The sequence below is a fragment of the Poecilia reticulata genome, chromosome 11 (genome assembly GCF_904066995.2).
Source record: "Poecilia reticulata chromosome 11, P_reticulata-male-v2, whole genome shotgun sequence".
NCBI lineage: Eukaryota > Metazoa > Chordata > Actinopteri > Cyprinodontiformes > Poeciliidae > Poecilia > Poecilia reticulata.
The window spans coordinates 2,440,909-2,460,717 of record NC_088840.1 but is presented as its reverse complement, the minus strand read 5'-3'; the positions used below and the strand labels follow the sequence as shown (position 1 = coordinate 2,460,717).

General features: G+C 40.1%; 1 protein-coding gene across 10 annotated transcripts in view; it reads right to left on the bottom strand.

Moving 5' to 3' along the window:
• Positions 1 to 1,484: 1,484 nt before the first annotated feature.
• Positions 1,485 to 19,809, bottom strand: part of thrb (thyroid hormone receptor beta) — a 109,259-nt gene continuing 90,934 nt past the window's right edge. For 5 of the 10 annotated variants that reach the window (XM_081613002.1, XM_008421263.3, XM_008421264.3 and 2 more), the window contains 7 exons: positions 15,260 to 15,360; positions 15,029 to 15,176; positions 13,772 to 13,977; positions 12,799 to 12,885; positions 12,509 to 12,655; positions 10,916 to 11,174; positions 1,485 to 9,142 (listed from right to left, as the gene is read on the bottom strand). In XM_081613002.1, the coding sequence (XP_081469128.1) occupies positions 8,901 to 9,142; positions 10,916 to 11,174; positions 12,509 to 12,655; positions 12,799 to 12,885; positions 13,772 to 13,977; positions 15,029 to 15,176; positions 15,260 to 15,360 (1,190 nt within the window). In that variant the 3' untranslated portion in view covers positions 1,485 to 8,900. Of the gene's footprint in view, positions 9,143 to 10,915; positions 11,175 to 12,508; positions 12,656 to 12,798; positions 12,886 to 13,771; positions 13,978 to 15,028; positions 15,177 to 15,259; positions 15,361 to 16,412; positions 16,914 to 19,809 lie in introns of those variants that run through there. The other 5 variants (XM_008421261.3, XM_008421262.3, XM_008421268.3 and 2 more) reach the window with 5 other exon arrangements.

Genomic DNA, 19,809 nt, shown 5'->3' with positions numbered 1-19,809 from the left:
AAAAAGTAACATTTGCTGGAGGATCAAGATGAATCTGGTCTCCTGTGGAGGAGAGAAAAGAGATGCAGGTCTTTGCTCACTGTGCTGAGCAGCTATCAGCGCCGCCGAGAGGCAGAGAAACAAGAGTCTGTTGTAGACAAAATCAAAAAGTGTACCAAAGCATCATTTAATTTTTCGTTTGACAGTTATTCCCCAAATCTGCAGGACTACATTTGTGATGTAGCTCATGTTTGACATGCTACATCACAGACAGCGACACAACTAAACTAGAAAACACCAGCTGATCAGTCTGAGGAGGACTGACCCATCTGTAGGTCCACAAAACCTGCCCAGAGGATTCTGAAGAGGTTCTCCAGAACCTTCTGGCTTAAGGCCAGCACCCATCACTGTGCTCCAGCACCTGGACACCTGGGCATGACTACCCATGTGATAAGAAGGAAGGTGGCAGATCTGGTGGCACGGTGTCATCACAGAATCTCAGAGTGGATCGGGCCAAGCAGGTCAGGAGAACCAGAACGTCCTGCAGTGAGTCGCTGATCTCTGCTCACTGAGCCACTTCACGGCCCACCAGAACCAGAACACACTGGGTTCATCTCCAGGGTTGATGAGCTCTAAAAGCACCACCAGCACACTGTTCAAAGTTTGAAGCTGGCAAAGATGTCAGATTGTTGTTCAGGTCCATAAGTTACAATGACCAGGGGCAGATTCACAAGAATGTGGCCCCGGGGCTGGAGGCAAAAAAAAAAGAAGAGATTTTCCTAATATAAATAACACATTAGGTCAACATTAGTCTACTCATCAGCAGGTATGAAGTGATACATGGTAGGTTTATTATATCTCCAATAATGTAGCTGTTATTTCAAAATAAATGGACTATAACTTTATAATTTTTAAAAACTTGAATACTGATTACATTCATAAAAGTACAACTTTTGCTAAACATGCATTAATATATGTGTGTATAAAGGGATTTTACACCGGGTCAGGAAGTATGACTAAATTCAGAGTTTCTACATGTAGTTCTGCTCAAGAACTACAGGAACTGTGAAAAGTAACTCAACAACTAAATGTCTAAAAAAACATAAAAGTCTAACTTCTTTTATGTTAACAAATTTCATTAATCTAAGTTGTTTCTCTACTCTGGCATGTGATCCAGGGCTCTTATCCACATGATCAAACTTCATTACCCTCACAAGGCTGGAAGCAGACTGGACCTTTCACTGGACCTCAGCCTTAAATAGGACGCTGGCTGAGTGGTGGATGGTGAGCAGAGGAACATGTTCTGAGCACTCAGTTTGAAAACAATCCTTATTAATTACATAGTTTGGTATGACAACAACAATGAACTGATTTAATACATCGTTAAATGTCATTTGAATCAAGTATGGATTATCTGGATGTATTTAATACTGAAGGTCTGACATTAAGATTATTCATTTCATGCAGAAAAAGACAAGAGATGAAAAAAACATTCAAAGACAAAATTCTTAAAACCATGTTTATTCTCAAGAGCCAGTTCACATTAGTTGCAACCATCATCCATTGTGTCCATTTCATAACCTTTCCCAGGTCCTCTGTGGTCATGAATGACCGCTGGGAAGCTGATTACCAGAGGACGGTTCCAGTAAAACCAGTTCATTCGCACCATCACTGCCTTTCTCTTCCAGTCAGTGTAGAACAGGTCATACAAGGAACGACACTCAATGTACAAAGGAGGGGCGTCTGGGCTGACAGTGGGTACACCGGGATCCAGAGGTTCTCCTACGCTTGTGTGCAAGTGTAGCTGCTGCATTTTGTGCTGACAGTGAAGTTCAGCTACAGTCCTGTAAAATGGATTTTACCAAACAACTAATGCTGCACTAACATTTTATGATTTTAGCTGCTTTGCTCAGTTCCTCTGCCATGATGTTGGGTCAGAACGAGAGCAACCACTTTCTTAATACTACGCAAAAACAATACCATGTTCATCTTATGCTAACATGTTAAAAAACATCTGCATTCTGAAAATATACATCCTATTTCAACCGTACTGTAAAAAAAAGCTTTTCTATGGTGCAAGTCTTGTGATTGGTTGGTGACTGAGTAACCTTAAGAAGAACAAGTGGGGAGAGAGAACAGTGAACAGGCACCGGTTCTGTCAGCACTGACGACGTTTATGTGCACCGACATGTTGAAAAGGAAAACGACTCGGGTTCTAAAACCAGAACTGAGTTTGCGTTTGGAGGAAATCGTCAGTTTTGGTTTGTTCATCTGGAGTTCTGCCTTCACAAACACAACATGAAGTTTTCCCAGAGCTTCATTTGGAAACAGAAAGCTGGACTTTCAGCTGCTTCCGTCCTCCTGACAGGGACAAGACAGCAGAGCAGGAGAGTGATATTTGGAGAAGATCAGTTGAACTATTTATGGACCCTTGGATCTTTCTCAATAGACATTTTAAAGAAGACAAAAAAGAGAGAGAGTAGACTCATCATGGTTTTAACTGAACTGTTAAAATCAGCTTCACTATGATTTATTGAAATAAAAAGTTTGAGAACTTAACAAAAACACAGACTCAGTGTCAGTCCAAAGCATCCTGGAGTCATTTATGGTTTGGTTCAGGAAACCAAAAACAAAACTAAATATGACTAGCAACATGAGCTCAGAAAATATTTCCCCTTCTCTTTCTGCAGAGTTAAACACTGAAGGAACATTTTTATAAACTGAGGCCGTTCAGTAGGGCTTCTGCTTCAAGACAAAAGTCTCCAGAAGGGAAATAAATCCAGTTTATTCCTGTGACATTCATGTTTGATTAGAACTTCAACCACACTGAGTTTGACCTCAGGAACCTGCAAATGTCCAAACCAGGCTGGGAACAAACTAACTACACACATCCGTAGTGTGTTTAGTCAGGACTGTACCAGCAGCCTTCTGTGAGGAAACACCGACACGTTAAACGTCACTGTAGATGGATGGAATATTGACAACTGAAGGCATTTTTGTTTTTTTTCATAGCTAAATGAAGATGTGGTCATTAGACATTCGACTTTGGTTGAGGTCTGAACTTTGACTAGGCCTTAGTAACTTCATCATGCATGTCTCAAAAAAGACTTTCTGCAAAGAACTATTCCAAACAAGTCATACTTTGACAGATTTTGCTGACTGTGGCCTGTACTTTGTTAGTTTCTGATTTGTCCAACAGAATAAAGCAGATCCTGAGGTGGTTCTGTCAGAAAGCTCACGGTAGAATCTGTTCCAATGGTTTCAACTTTAACATCAACGTGTGACATCATTTCCTTGTTTCTCTAGAATGATGACGGAGTTTGGAAATGACTTTCTACACATTTAAGAACAGGTTCTGATCCATGGCAACAGTTGCTACTTCAGGGTCATTGCTGGTGTGTTTTTCATTAGCATGAAATGAGAGAAAAAGTAAAATACAGTTTGAGACTCAGGACCTGAAAGGTCCTGAGTCTCAAACTGAGTAAAGTTCTGTTTCCTAGATGTTCCCACCCACTGATGATCAGATAACCATTAAACCCAGTAAGAAACATTTTTAAACATGTTTATGCATTTCAGTGATATTAGTGTCCACCTGACATGTGGACATTTAACACGTGTTAACATGACGAAGACCAGATCTTTGATTTACTCATATATTAATTGAAGTTGATTGATAAAAAAATTGTATTTTGTTCCCATTAGATTGATACAGTGACTAGATCAGATCAGACTGGAAGTCAGAGGAAGCTAACAGCTAACATCTCAAGAAGTTTCAAAGTGCTCCATGAGTCTCATAATCTTTTGAACTTGTAAACACACAGTCCGGGTTTCTATGGTTACTCATTTATACACCCTTCCCTCCTGCCTCCAATGTCAGAATTTCAACCAGGAAAGACAAAGCTCACCGGACAGACCAGAGCTTTGTATCCAATATGGCCGCTCACCGGCCACATTGGATACAAACAGACATACTGAAAACTGCGGCTAAATTAATTATTAGCTCTTCTTATGGTTTAGTGTTATATTTTTTTATTTGTAAAATATATATTTTTAAAACATGTTCCTTTTGTGTTTGAACACTTAAAATGAAGGGACATATATTATGGACATGTACTGCTAATAGTAGTTAGCACCAAATGCTACATCCATTGGTTTTGCATCATAACCAGACAGTGTATTATGTGTTTTTTCTAAAATCATCTTTCATAAGACAACATTTTGAATCCACTTTAGATGTGGTAATGCATCGGTAGAACATGTTAAGAGTTTGTCTCTCTCTTTTTAGTTAACATTTATTATTTTTTAAATAAATATTTAAAGGGGATCAGAAATAATAAAAGTGAGGGGAGACCTGGGGTCTTGTTTAGTTCCCTGAGTTTACTTCCTGCTGGACGTTTTTGGTTGAAGAGGGCCACACGACATACAATCTGTCAGGCCCTCTACCTACAAAGTCATTATGTGGACTTTGAAATAAAGTTTTTTATTAGTGACAGTAAGATGTTTGTGGAGAAGTGGGTGTGCACGTAAAGGTGGTCAGTGCTGCTTCCCCAAACCCCCGAGGCTCAGCGGCCTGACCCTGCATTTCAGGTTGGCTACCTGAGTTTGGGCACCTTTGCGTCCTCCTCCGTCTGATTGTCTGTGCATTTTGTTTGAACCTGTACAGTTCGCGAGGTGTGTGTGTGTGTGTGTGTGTGTGTTGGTGTGAGGTCCAGGTCTTTCTAACACTGTAGCAAGTCTATTGCTTTGATGAAAAGGCATCACTTCACAGAAATGAGAGAAAAAGTACAAAAATAAAACCACAAGCTGTTTTCAGGTGGAGAGGGAAGCTTGGTGAAAGCCAGACAGACGAATGAAACTCTTTCCACGGAATAAAAACCTGATCATCTCTGAACATCAACAAAAACACAACATGGTGACTAAAACAATGACGTGAAAGTGAGATGTTTCTTGTTTTTTTTTACAATCTCACCAGCCTCTTCGCTGGGTGACGGCCAGCTGATGATATCAGGTTTGTTTTGGACAAGTTAACATTCATTCAGCCTTCAGATCCCACCAGCTGGCAGAGTAGCGACTCTGACCTGCGTTTTCTGAGCATGTCATTCAATCAGCCATAACATTATGACCACTGACTTGTGGGAGTGAACCACTGACGTCTTGTTCAGTCCCACCTTGTCATGTTTATCCAGAGACTTTTGTTGAAAACTTTGCTGCACGCAAACTGATTAAACTCGGTAGATCATGGCAAACATTTTGAAAGAAAGTGACGCAAAACGTGTTTTTATTTTGAGAATAAATTTGTTCAGTCAAATCCCAAACAATGTGAAAACTAGACATATTTTGTCAATAATTTTGCTGTATTATTGATGAATTCAACACCATCCCTTTCCTATAGGAAATATAATCGGCTTATTTAATTTGCTTTTAGTTTTTTTCCATCGAGTCAGAAGTATTCATGAGACCCCTGGTGGACATTCCCAGATATCTCATAAGGTAATCCTGCTCAAAGTGCTGATTCAGGTGGAAAGGTGTCAGAACTCTGTGTGCGGTTCTGTCCGCTGGGCCCGGCACCGTCTGAGCTCAGACCACTCTGCTCAGTCTGCTCCATGGAGCGTCAGCAGAATGGAAGAACCCTGTTGGTTTGATGAACTAGATCTGGTTTTACATTACATGGACGGCTGGATCTGAGTGCTGCTGAACTGGACCAGAACCTGAAGCTTCCACATGTACCTCTAACTGTCATGGTTGTGTCCAGGCCTTCATAATAATAATAATAATAATAATAATAATAATAATAATAATAATAATAAACTCATCAACACTGAAAAAACACAAAATAATACCAAGTATTTGCTTTAGATTCCAGCACTGACATCTTAGCACCTTTGAAATTAGACAAAAATTACTTTCAAGAGAATTTTTTGCAAGTCATAGCAGCTTATTTTGAGTCAAAATCAGTAAAATGTCTTGGGTGGAGCTATGAGGGGAGTTGGTCTGGAGACATAAAGCCTTTTATCATGATAACACATTTTACTAACTGATAAATTGCCCCAGAAATTATCATGATAAATAATAAAACTGGTCTTATGAGACCATTTTTAAGTCATGTATTGATAATGTGTCATAACAACACTAAAAACCTAAAGACTTAAATTTTGTAAAGAACACTTAATGCTGGAACTGGAAGATATTTGAAATATGTAAAACAAGACACACCAACCAAACACAATAAATAAAAGGGAAATGGAAACCACATACAGCCGAGCCATGGGAAAAATGGATTATGTGCCTGTAAACAAAACTGGCCTTCCAAAAATATGGAAATGATCAAGCTCATTTTAATTTCTCATGCGATTGATTGACTCATTGTGGACCGCAGGAAGAATAGCCATCGTTATGGCGATGGCTGAAGGGATCCAAATAAATAAACAAATAAACAAACATTGCTTAGTTGTGAAGAAGATCTGCCAGTGGAACTATAACTCTTTAAATCTATATGTAAGAAACTCCTTTATTTTGCTAAGAAGTTACTTTTAAGTTAGTTTTGTCTTATTTCAAGTGTGCTGTAGAGCTACTTGCAGTAAAAACAAGATAAAACTACTTGGTAAGATTTTGTGTTTTTGCAGTGTTTTCCTTTCCCTCTTAGAGGTTCTGGCCCGTTTCAGTCCAACTGAACATCTGATGATGTTAGAGATCATCTAGAGCGAAACGCTGATGGCGTCAGAATCTCTGTTAACGGGGCGGAGCTGGTTTGGAAGGAATGGCGTGCTAACAGTCATAATGTTATAGCTGATTGGTGGAGGTGTCAGGCGTACTGTACATGACATTATGTTTGTGTTATAGTGTACATGTGTGTCACTGCCAAGCTGTGATTCAGACATGTAAATAAGAACTCAGTTCATTTCACCATCATAGCACCATGACATCACTGCTTCAGCTGACAGTGTTGTGATTACAGAGAGCTGGAAATCAAGAGAGAACAATACTGACATGATTGGATGAGATCTCCACTGAAACATGACTCACTCTCTGTCCCCTCACGTTTTACAAGCTATTAAATATGATCATATTCACCATCTTTATATCTAAGAAATGATTTCAATGTGGGGGGGCTTGAGGGGGCAGGGGTCACGCACTTTGCTTTGGCACAAAATCAGATTCCCTATGATGAGCAGTGATTGTGGTTTGGGCCAGCAGTGAGGTTGTGTTTGTTAGTCCTGACCAGTCTGTGGGGATGAGGAGCAATTTAACACTGTATCTACTGCTGCAGCTGCTGCATCTACGGCTGCAGCTGCTGCATCTACTGCTGCAGCTGCTGCCTCTACTGCTGCAGCTGCTGCATCTACTGCTGCAGCTGCTGCATCTACTGATGCAGCTGCTGCATCTACTGCTGCAGCTGTTGCATCTACTGCTGCAGCTGCTGCATCTACTGCTGCAGCTGCTGCCTCTACTGCTGCAGCTGCTGCATCTACTGCTGCAGCTGCTGCATCTACTGATGCAGCTGCTGCATCTACTGCTGCAGCTGTTGCATCTACTGCTGCAGCTGCTGCATTTATTGCTGCTGAAGCTGCTGCTGCGTTCCCTTAGCTGTCGGCTCAGTCTGAATCTCCCATTTGATCAGCTTGTTTATTTATTTGTTAATTTAGTCTGACTTCTGGGGTGATTCTAATTTTTGCAACAAAATTGAAAAATTCTAATTTAGCATTTTTTGCTGTGGGGATCAGCTAGGAAGTTATGAGCACTCAGTATCTTCCCTGAAATAGAGAGCTAGCACCTTAGTTTGATTCGTTTTCCCAGCTGTTATAGATTGTCACAAAGTGTTTTCAGCATCTAGTTAGAGTACTTCTGTGTTACAAAAATATAGCTCTGCAAAAATCTAACCAAAATGAAAAAACAATCATGCTTTATACATTCTGTTCTAAGTGATGTTGCACATTGTTTAACTTTTCTCATCTGAGTGTGATATCCCTCCAGTAAGATCGGCTGGAGAAACATTTCAGGTGATTAAAACAAACAAAAAACTATTTTCATTTAAAACATTGTAGCAAAAATATTTCCTACGTCTGCAAAAGTAATTTGATATATTAAGATGATGTTTGTTTTATTTAGATTGTGACTTTAAATAGGAAGTAGACGAAATGTATGAGTTACTAATTGTGCAGAACAGAACATTTGGTTGTGCTTATTATTGAATAACAGCAGGAGCTGATTTGATGACTTCCAGCTACTTTATTGTGTTTCATTTGTTTTTCTAGTAAGTGTGAAAATAGTGCAGCAGGCTTCTTTCAGCCAGCTGCTTAGCAGTGTGCAGCAGAACAGTGGGAGTTGTGCAGCGCATTCCCAGCTACACAGAGGCTGCCTGCTTCCAAAATTCAGATTTTTCCGAGAGCTTCTGAACGCAGCTTCATTTGATATGAGCAGCTGACTTTCAGAGTGAGTCAGGAGACAGTGGGTTCCTCAGAAAGAACCATCAGAGCTGCTCTGATTTTCTGCATCAGGTCAACTTTCACTGAGTTTCTGTAGAACATGAAGGGAAAAAAAGACAATAACTCCATAGTTTCTAACGTTCAAACAGCTGTTAATAAAATCACCGTTCTGCCAACTGGACAATTATCAAGAAAGAAAAAAAAAACTAGAGTCAAATTGGAGGTGAGAGGTTATACGCACAAAAATAACAACAAACCAGGAAAAAAAAAAAAAAAGGCTATTCACATGTACCCGCAATGTGAGGAATGGTTTCATCCAAAACTAGACCAGGGAGCTAGTCCTAAACTATGGAATGAAGTGACACTCAGTAGTGCTATCAGAGAGTTCGGGCAGACGGGCTTCCGGCTGGTACTGCCCCCGAGACCACCAGGGCGCCCAGGCTTTGGACAACGCATGTACACACAGTCCAAACACACTCATACGCTGCCGTCCGTCGGTCAGTCCTCAAAGACCTCCAGGAAGAGCGGAGGGAACAGCTCGGTGGGACACTCCACTTTCATGTGGAGGAAGCGGCTGGCGTGGCAGGCGCCGATCATGCGCAGGTCTGTCACCTTCATCAGCAGCTTGGGCCAGAAGTGCGCCACCTTGTGCTTGCGATAGTTGATGTAATGTTCGAAGGCCAGCAGGAACTCTTCTTGGCAGCGCTCGATTCGCTCCACGCTGGTAAGGCCTGGACGATCTGGACACACAACCACAGTTACTATGACAACCAGAAGGCGGCAGAGAATCCTAAATGAGTTTGCTGCACTTAGAGGAGTAGCTAATTTTCTTTTTTGGGGGATAGGAGGCAGATGTTATAAGTTTATGCTTCTTTCTGCTCCTTTTCAGTCATAATTTATTTTATTTGTTGCATAAACTGTTTATATTTATTATTGAGTGGACAAAGCAAAAAAAAAAAGAAAAAAAATGAAAATAAAAGGTGATCATAAAGCAGGGGTGGGTGATACACACTGAAAGTTTTTTTCACACTATTTTCTTGGTGATGTTGTGATCATTTTAAAAGTAACTTTGTGACTTTTTCTAGATAGCTGCATGGCTCAACAATGATAGACCAACGAGCACACACACCGCTCCAGGAAAACATTCCCATGGTAACCAGGTTCTTTAAGACAACAGTCACGTAAAGAAGAGTGATGCACACAGCAATGGCATTTATAGTTATATTTCCAAATTTATTTGTTGATACACCTTTATTGAACAAACAGTGAAGACAAATAGTAAAAATAACAATCCTGACAGTTTTATGGGTTTTAAAATATGATTAATTAGAATTTATCAGGACAATAAATCATGATAAAATCTTATCAGGAAAATAAATTTATCACAATAAACAGCAGAAAGTTACTTTTAAAATGGCATAAACATTAGCAGGAGTTTTGTTCATGTTCTGGTGGCTGGATGAGGACGATGTTGTCAATTGTTAAACTGAACTCATTTATTCTCTCAGGTTCTGTCTCTCTGGCTCACACACTCTCACCAGGTTTCAAATTTAACTTCCTGTTCCACGACGTCTCTTGAACACTGAACTGGAAATAAAAGACGTGTGATGCTAAGCGCTAACAATTGCCTTTTCTTTTTATTGTTTTGCAAAACTATTTTGTATGATTTGGTCCTGCTCTGTAAACAATTCATGTTAACTTGAATGACCAACATGGAATTCTTCTTTTGCACTTTGACCTCTCCTCAGGACATGATTTGATTTGTATTAAGATTTGTATTTTGAGAAGGTAGATGAAAATGTGCAAATTCTTTTTTTCCCCAAGATCCATGTTTAGATTCCTTCTTTCTTGGGAAGGTTATGTGCAGCAACTTCAACTGTTTTGTGGGACCATGTTATGGCAAAAATAAAACAAAACATTTGCAACTTTGATTGCGACTTTTTGAAACAGGTCATTTTTTGCCAGGTGGCCTCCTGCAGGGACTGATTAAAAGTTGTTTTATTTAATTCACATGAGAAATGAGTTTTACACTAATGTACTGATACCGTTACAGCATTTTACTGCCATTGATTCATTCTAATACTTGCTGCTGTCTTTATGTGGGAAGTAATAAGCAACATTAAATGATAATAAAAAATGTAAGCTGTGATGTGTTTCATATTAAAACTAGAAATGCTTCCAGTGAGCAGAACAGAAGGGTAGCTTGGCCCCGCCTCTGTTCTGCATGAGCAGTATTGATCTTCAGGAGCACACAGACCCAAGCTAGCTGGACAAAGCTCCTCACATTGATTATGATAATTAATTGATTGTTTAATATTGATTTCATGTCAAAGCCAAGTATTCACTCAATCTGTGCCGACAACAGGAGATGGAGTATAGTCAGTGTTTGTGGACGGAGCACGCACCAAACAATCTGCTCATTTAAAGTTTAACAGTTAATATAAAAACATCTATAAAGTAGTCAAGAATAAAAACAGGAGAGGAGCAGAGCAGTGGGTTTTCATCCGGCTTACCGGATGACAGAAGGATTACAGCTTGCAGGAGAGCCACCTCAGAGTCGTCCAGGTTGAAGGAGGCCAACGACACGCCCAGATCAAAGATGGCGTCCGACACCACGCCCAGTCCTCCGTTTTTCAGCTGACCTCGAGTTACTGCCATTTCCCCGTTGAGTGTGAGGGTTTCGCTGTCCGGGTCGTAGCGTACAGCCGCTCGCAGCGACATGATCTCCATGCAGCAACCCTTCAGCAGGATGATCTGGTCTTCACAAGGCAGCTGGGAATGTCGGGACACACACAGAGTGTTACTGTGCTGCTGACCGTCAGAGAGTAGAATCATACAGAGGAAGAAAAACTCAACACCCACCACTCAACGCTAGCAATGCTAACGGTGGCATGATGCTAACAGCATTAGCATTAGTGTTATCTACTAAGCATGAAATAACTTGAGACAGCCAAGGACTAAAGTTTTATAATTTGCTTTATAATGCAAATTACAATGAATATTAATACCAGTCGTCATATTAAATATGTAATTTAATTTAAGCTTTCAAGATAACAAGAATTTTTCTTTCCAATAACTTCAACAATATTTACTTATTATTATGCCATATTATGTGTAGTATCCCTTTTATTCTTTGTTTATTCATATATTTTGAATTACCGTATTTTCCACACTATAAGGCGCACCTAAAAACCTTCAATTTCCTCAAAAGCCGACAGTGGGTCTTATAATCCGGTGCGCCTTATATATGAACCAATATTGAGCCACAACAGGTCTAGCAACTACGGTAAGCAGCCGCCGACTTCATTTTCCCCGTAGAAGAAGAAGTGCGCGGTGCATGCTGGGATTGTTGTCAGAACGCTGGTTTGTTAATAAAGTTTGATAATACATTTTAAGCCAGGGGGGCGGATGCAGGCCAAGAGAGACAGAGACTGCGGCGGCAGTGTGTCGGTTGGTCTGTGTTACCCAGAAAGCAGTTGGGCACAATATCGCAACACCAACACCGTGAGTGAAACAACAACTGGGGCAGCCTAGAATATAAAGCACTCGGGGACCACTTCTTTACAAATGTGGATGTGTAATAATAGAGTACGGAACAAATTGGCAACTCTATGCGCCTTATATATAAAAAAGTTTTAAAATAGGCCATTCATTGAAGGTGTGCCTTATAGCACAGAAAATACGGTATATTTTATTGTCTTTAGATAAAATTATGTTAAAAAAATCCTATTTGACAAGAGAAAATATTTCTTCTAATTTTTAATAATTAATACATAATAATTAATAGAATTTAATGAATTTATACAAATATAGAAATGTATTTTCCTTATTTCAAACTTTTGGTCTGTTCCATTTGGTTAAATCTCTTCAGAATTTGTGTATAGTTTTGTTTCATAATTATAGAAACAGAAATAATACACCTTTTGGTGCTTACTTGGGAAAACCACAACAGATTTGCAGGTAAATCTAAAATAATATTCTTTAGTTACACAACTTTGACACTGAAAAGTGTCCAAATTATTGCCAGTTTTTTCTTGGTGCTCTTAACGTTTTGGGTCAGTTTCTTGGCGTGTTGACCAGCAGCAGAGCTCTCGCCTCTCACCTACCTCACAGAACATTGGCAGTTTTTTGGCAAAGTCCACCACTCGGGTTATGGCAGGGGTGATAATTTTTGTAAACTGACTGAAGGCTTCAATATCCACTTTGTTTTCCTCAGCTGCATTGACCATGGAGGCTTGACCACAATCCTCAGGCTAGAGGATAGAGAACAGGGAAAAGTATCCAGTTTACATATTTTATGATTTGTATTTTATTAAAATAACATTCATGTGTCGATGTTGGGAAACTAGTTTGGGGACCGGTTATGATTTTATTAGTTATAGCTGCAGATTCTTACCTTAGTATCCTTCACCCCTGCTGCACTCTGGTCAGAAGTATAGAATAAATTACATGTTATTTCATTAAGAAGCATTGCTTCCTCGACCTGTTGGATGATCAACAGGAATCGTGAAGTTTCAATGAAGAACCCGTGTCAAGTCAACTAAGAAGAAAACAAGTTAAACTGAGGACAGATGAAAGGTGAGCAGACAGAAAACAGGAGCAGAGATGAAGGAGTTCCAGCTGAGTTTCTGTGGCGGGATTAAAACACGGAAGTTTCCTTTAAGCAATCACATTCTAATTTTAACAAGAGTCACTATTATGACTGTTACTGGGCTAATTTTACACAAACATGGTTTTAACCATGAGAGACATGAGAATATTCAAATAAGAATATTCAAATTGAGAACAAAAACATAACAGGGCTGAATATATAAATACTACAAAAATGTAGTTGGAATACTGCCACAGAAACTCAGGATAAAATTCCCAGCAGACAGACTTAATCTGAACAGAATTATTAGATTAAACAGAAAAAAGCAAATTTGTTATACAAACAAAACAACAAAAACAGCTCTGAAGCATAAAATCAGAAGCTACTGAAGAAAGAGAGAGAATAAAACAACAACAAAAGCAAAAGAGAACTTTAAAAGTAAAGTTAAGTGATTAGTAGCAGCAGTTAAAGGTTGTTGCTTAGACGCAGAACACATGACAAAAGTAAGATGTTCCATTTTAAATAAATGCTGCTGCGTTCAGGAACACTGTTCTCCTTCGTCCAGCTAACTCTCCTCACCTCCTCTACAAGGAGATACAAAAACAACACATGGACATATTAACACAGGGAGCAGTGGAACAGTGGCTGTGGAGGCAGAGGGGGAACAAGGCTGTGATTGGGCTGGGGGCTCAGATGAGGCAGAGTAAATCAATGCAATGACTGCTGTGGTGAGGAAGAGGAGGGGGGGGGGGGGGGCTGGGCGGGGGGGACGTCTCACCAGGAATTTCCTCTTCTGCTTCCAGTGGTTGCCCTGAGCGTTGGTGGACATGTGGGCCTCCGTCACCAGGCGGATGAGCTCCCACTCCTCTTGGGTGGGCTCCAGTCGATCCCATGCCGTCTTCTGCAGCTCCTCCTTCCGCCGGCGCTCCCGGTTCTCCTCGATCAGCTTCCGCTTGGCCAGCCTCTTGCTGTCGTCCAGAACCACTGGAGCCGAGCGCAGCGGCGGAGAGCGGGGATGATGAGAGCAGACAGGAAGAGGAAGAGGAGTAGGAGGAGGGGTGGGGGGGAGGCAGAGGGGGGTGATTCAGCTGGCTACAAATCAGTACACAACCTAAAGCTTACACACTGCATTCACAACCAGCAAACGTTTTATTGTTACAGATGAATTATGAGACTTATTGATTTGTCTCTGGAATGAATAGATATTATGGACAGATATAATTTAAGATGAATTTTCTTTCTTTGTTTTCGATCTAATGAACAGCAGAGAACTGGAAATACAATTTCATAAAGATTTTTTTCTTTTTACTAATAATAATTAATAATTTTATTATTTTCAGTTTTTCCTACAGCATAGATTATAAGTAGGCTTCATGTTGAGGGTTGTGTTAGTTACATTACAGTAGTTGTGAATTAGAGCTCTGCAATTTTTAGGGTTTTTTAATTAAGCTAATCTGTGAAATACAATAAATAATCAATAATTTAGAATATTTCTTATGATTGAGCTAATATTTTATTTAAAAAGTTTTTATTTTGTAATTTATTCTAATCCTAAATGTCATGTTTTATTTGCAATAAGCAGAAACTTTTATATTTAAATTAAATATTTAACAGAAATAACAGATATTTTAATGGCTGGTATGAATAAAGTGGATGTACTAATTAAAATATTGTTTTTGCATTCAGGAAAATATTCACTATGCTGAATAGCTTTGTTCAAAAATAACAAGTGTTGAATGCAGTTTTGGTTTTTATTGAATAAACAATAACTTTAAGGTGCAGTGGAACATTTTTTTAATTAAAAGCATCCAGTGTGTGTAAATGACGTCAATGTCCAGTTTGTGCAGATTATTTGAAACCAAGGTTTTAGTGTACTGATTATCAGACATCCCCCGGGTTTTAAAAGGATTAAAGATGAATAGGTTAAGAAACTATTAAACACACAGACACACACACACGCACGCACGCGCACACACGCACGCACGCACGCGCACACATACATTAAGACAAAAACAATAGGAGTTAATGTACTCACAGTCTGTTGCCATTCCTACTGCTATGCACTTCTTGAAGCGACATTCTTGGCACTGGTTCCTGGTCACCTTGTCGATGACACACTTCCCCTCATACTTGCAGGCGTAGGTCGGGTTCAGGTTCTTCTGAATGGTTCTCCTGAAGAACCCCTGCAGAGGAAGCGGCTGCATGATCAGGGCTGATCAGCGATAGCTGCGGCTGTGTGACATAAGCAGAAGGCCCGTCATGATACCTTGCAGCCTTCGCATGTGATGCAGCGGTAGTGGTAGCCTGTGGCTTTGTCCCCGCACACTACACACAGCTCATCCTTGTCCAGGTAGCTCGGTATGTAACCTGCACGCAGAAACACAGAACAGGGACACACTTTATTGTGGTTGTATTTAAAGCACAGAATATCTAACAGTTACTCATGAAGCTCCTGTTTTTCAGATGCAGTACAGCTGATTTGCTGCTGAGCACAACAACAAGTGATGCGAAAGAACTGCTGGCATGTTTTAAACATCTACATTTATTCACTTAAAGTAGTTCTTCATCAGGAATGCAGAATTATATGCTTAGAAAATTTGATAAAGGCAGTAAAATCTCGAAATGCAAAAGTTTCTCTACTCTTAAGCAGAATCCAGACTGGTGTAGAAATCTGGGTTTTCTTTTAGGTTTTAACTTGATTGATTTTCTTTTGTCTGATTTATAATTACAAAAGTGGAAGAAATGTAAAGACATCAAGATGAAACTACTGTAAATCACACACACAAACACGCACACATGCACATGCACGCACGCACGCACGCACGCACGCACACATACACACACACACACACACACACACACACACACTATTGTCAGTTTCTACCATGTGTGAGTAAAATATCATGTTAAATGTGTTGTTATGTAAAATCCCAGCCCCAGATTAGTTTTTTCCTTCCAAAGTAATCTTCCAGCTAACTTCGTTAACATCTTGCTCTGGCCCTAATGAGATCAGAGCTTGGAGCCGGTCAGTCCTCAGGATCGGAGGTGCACAAACTGATCAATATCTATTTAGGGCTTTATTAAAAGACAAAAAAAAAGAAATAATGAATCGAACATCAGCCTTCTGTTACCTCGGCATCAATCAATACAGAACCTAAACTTGTCTCAGTCAAACCCTCTGGAGCCGCCTTCCACCGCGGGATGCCAGGAGTTGTGGCTTCATGCTGATCGCACTTAATTTAAAAAAGCCGCACAGCATCGATTCATAAATCACTACAGAGTCATCACTAATAATCACATAGATGTAATCAAAGTAGCTCATGGAGGCTGGCTTAATCAATGCAATGTATGGATTTGGACATGCAGTAGTTGACTCCACTCATACAAATCATTTTGACGCTGAGGTCCAGATGCCATACCTTTTCTGTGGGCCCCTTGCATCCACTGCAGATGTGAATAATCAGGTTTAATCTCAGGAAAATACTCAGGCTGATGGTGGAAGTGGCTGAGAGGGACCTCCATGTTGCAGAACTCGTTCTTAAAGGAGGAAGGGCCGGCAGCGTAGGAGCAGGAGTAGTGCTGGCTGGGGGGCCAGGCCTGCTCCATGCAGGGCGGGTGATGCAGGGGCTGGGGCTCGTAGTGTCCATACCCGGCCCCCTCCCCGGGGTACATGCAATGCTCCCCACCACCCTGAACGGCGTAGCCCCCAACCCCAGCATGGGGCATCTCGTACATGTCCGGTATGCAGTAGTTCATCATGAAGAGCCACAGAGTAGCAGAAACTAACCTCAGATCTTTTCTCTGGAGTATAAAACCAGACAGGATCAACCAATCAGGCTAAATAAATGAAATATCCATCCTCAACCTCCAAAAAAACAAAAAAAAAACCCCCAAAAAACTTCATCAAGTTGCACCAAAGAAGAACAAACATTTGATCCAGCAAATCCACGGAGCGCAGACTACACCTAGCAACTGCCCCACCCGCCACCACCCGGCCGAATTGGGAAGCAGAGATTTATGACGACGTAGGGCACTAATCTCACACTCCGCAAATCCTTGATGTGCCACTTCCACTGGCAATGTCACAGATTAGGATCTTTGTGTGCCGCACCTACAGTAAGCACTGAGCCAAAAGATCCAGGGTGGAAAGCAGCTCCAGACACACACAAGGCGACGTGATGAACAGGAAGAAGCATCTTCACCCAAACATCTATTCCAACTGAAGCATGACTTTACAGACCTCACACTTCTGTTACCTCCAAGACCCCCCAACTCCCCTAACTATGGTTCTAACAGCTTGGCTTTTAGATATATTTATTGAGAAAGCACAACCAATTAAAGTGTACAATCAGCGAACAACATCATTTCATTTTTGATTGAGAAACAAGCTACAAAAATAAACTCACCCACTCTGTCCATGCAACAATACATACAGTAAAAATTAGATTTAGCATTTCATTTGACACAGAGATTTAGAAGATCAAATTATGAGACAAAATGATTATAATAAAATCATTAAAAGATTTGAAACAAGACAGATCATTTTGATCACTTTCATGGGGACAATCTCTATCTATCTATCTATCTATCTATCTATCTATCTATCTATCTATCTATCTATCTATCTATCTATCTCTTTTTATTGTCTATTATTAATTAGGAGCACATGGGTAACATGATGAGGTCATGGTCCATTTCAGATAATATGCTTAGTCTGAACTCAGCCATATTGATCAGGCTCCCTGTTCAATAAAGAGGGATAAGCTTTAATACGATCAAGTCTTTTTATTGAGATTCTGAGGCAGAAACATGAGGTTGCAGGAAGCAGAACACACTGAGCAACACACATTGATCTGTCATATTTCAGCACCGGATGTTCAGATGACTGAAATAACCTCAGTGATTCCAAAGCTGAGCACAAGAAAACATTCAAGCTAAGAATGACAACCAGAACCAGACTGGAACTCCCAGTCTGGTTCCTCCAACAGTTGCTGGTTCTGGTGAAGCAGTTGAGATGCGTTCAGGTACCATCCTGAGTCAGACAGAGCTGGAGTAAGCTGACCGTACATGGGCAGAAAGCGTTTCCCATACAAGCTGCTGTTTTATGATGAGTACAGTAGCAAAAACATTCTCTCATAAAAATCACTACAGAATGTTCTGTGAAGAGATTTTTAGCACATGAGTCTGTGAGGTTTGGACTGTTTCTAATTGCAGCAATTATGTGACAAACTTTATGAAATGTACCTTTATATCATTGCTAATAGTGACTTATTTAGCTGTTCCTAACTCAGACAGGTAAACATGAACCTGCTCCAGTTTGTTAAAATGTGCTCTGATTACTAAAGTTTGAAATAGTTACTGTTAAAAACCCGCTGGCGTTTCCTCTGCCTCCGACAGACCGACACACTTCCTCTCTTTAACTAGTGATTCTCTATGTTTTTCTTTTTCTTACCACTCATATGAAGCTAACACTATTTTAAAACTACAGTTGGGAGACTGTTAGCAGCTGGTTGCATCCAGAGTACCTGAACAGGTAGCCTGACTAACCAGGAAATGCTAGCTGTGCTCCTCAAATATTCTAACAACCAGAGTTACTCAGAAACTGCTACTAGATTTAGTGTCTCTTTTAAATTAGTCAAAATCAACATGAAACAAAATGTTATTGGGAGTTTTGCTATCAATATGGTAAATAAATTTCTGCAGCAGCGATAATAGTGACATCTGCTTCCTTCTCCACATAAATACTGGACAATGATGATATTTTCCTTCAGGTTTTCCCGTTTACAGAATCTCCCTCCAGCTGCTGTCCAGCAATAACAATTTTTAAAGCCACCTGAAGATGAAGCTCTGATAAGAACTATTTATTTCAGTTCAGTTAAATAAAGATCTCAATTCTTTTTGCTGGTTAGAGATAAGACAGTTTAGTTTGAAGAAACAAGCCTCCTGTATTCTTGTGTTCCTTAGAAAATCAAGGGAAATAATAAAATAAGCAATATTTATTAGAGGAATACAACATAACTGCCATTTACAGTCACATTCAGCTGAAATTCAGGTTGATTATTGATTAAAGTTCTAAATTAAGACCAGGTTGTTGTGTGCTGCAGATTTCTGCCCAGGTCCCTCTTGAAAATGAGACTGTGGTTTTACCTGGTCAAATGAAGAAAATAATAGAAGATGACCATTACAGCCATTCAGTGTTAACCTGGGAATCCGAGGCAGTTCTACCTAAAAACTGTTTCATGTATAGAACAGCACAGATCTCTGTAAATGTGCCTCTTCCAACAAGAAAAGCACTAATAATTCTTGCTCCAATAAACAAGCCCTAACTATTATACTTTCAGACACACTTTAATTCCCAGCTAGATCATGATCAGCACAGGCGCTGATAATCCAGTAATGCAGCTTAAACCTTGAGACAAAAAGCCTGACAAAGTGATTATGGGTCCAGATATAATATGACGCTTAAAGTGTCTTAAATTCGTTGACTTGTGTTGAAGCAACAAGCAGCAGCGCAGAGTGGTGGCTTTTTAATCTCATTAACTGCCGAGTACAAAAGGACTTGCATTATTAGGATGCATTGTTGTTTGGCAGTTTACGCATATGCTGCATCATTAAGCCTCACACGAGCCTGACGTTAGCGATGTGTGATGGTTTACCAGCTTCAAACCGTCGTGAGCCGTTAAATAGTTTACACAGTAAGCAGCTGCTGTGTTAAAGCAGCGAGCTCAGAGAGTCCTTTAATTAGTTGACTCAGAAAAATGTAAATGAACGTAGTTAGATGAGTAATAACTATTCCATTCTAGCAGCCAAGTGGAT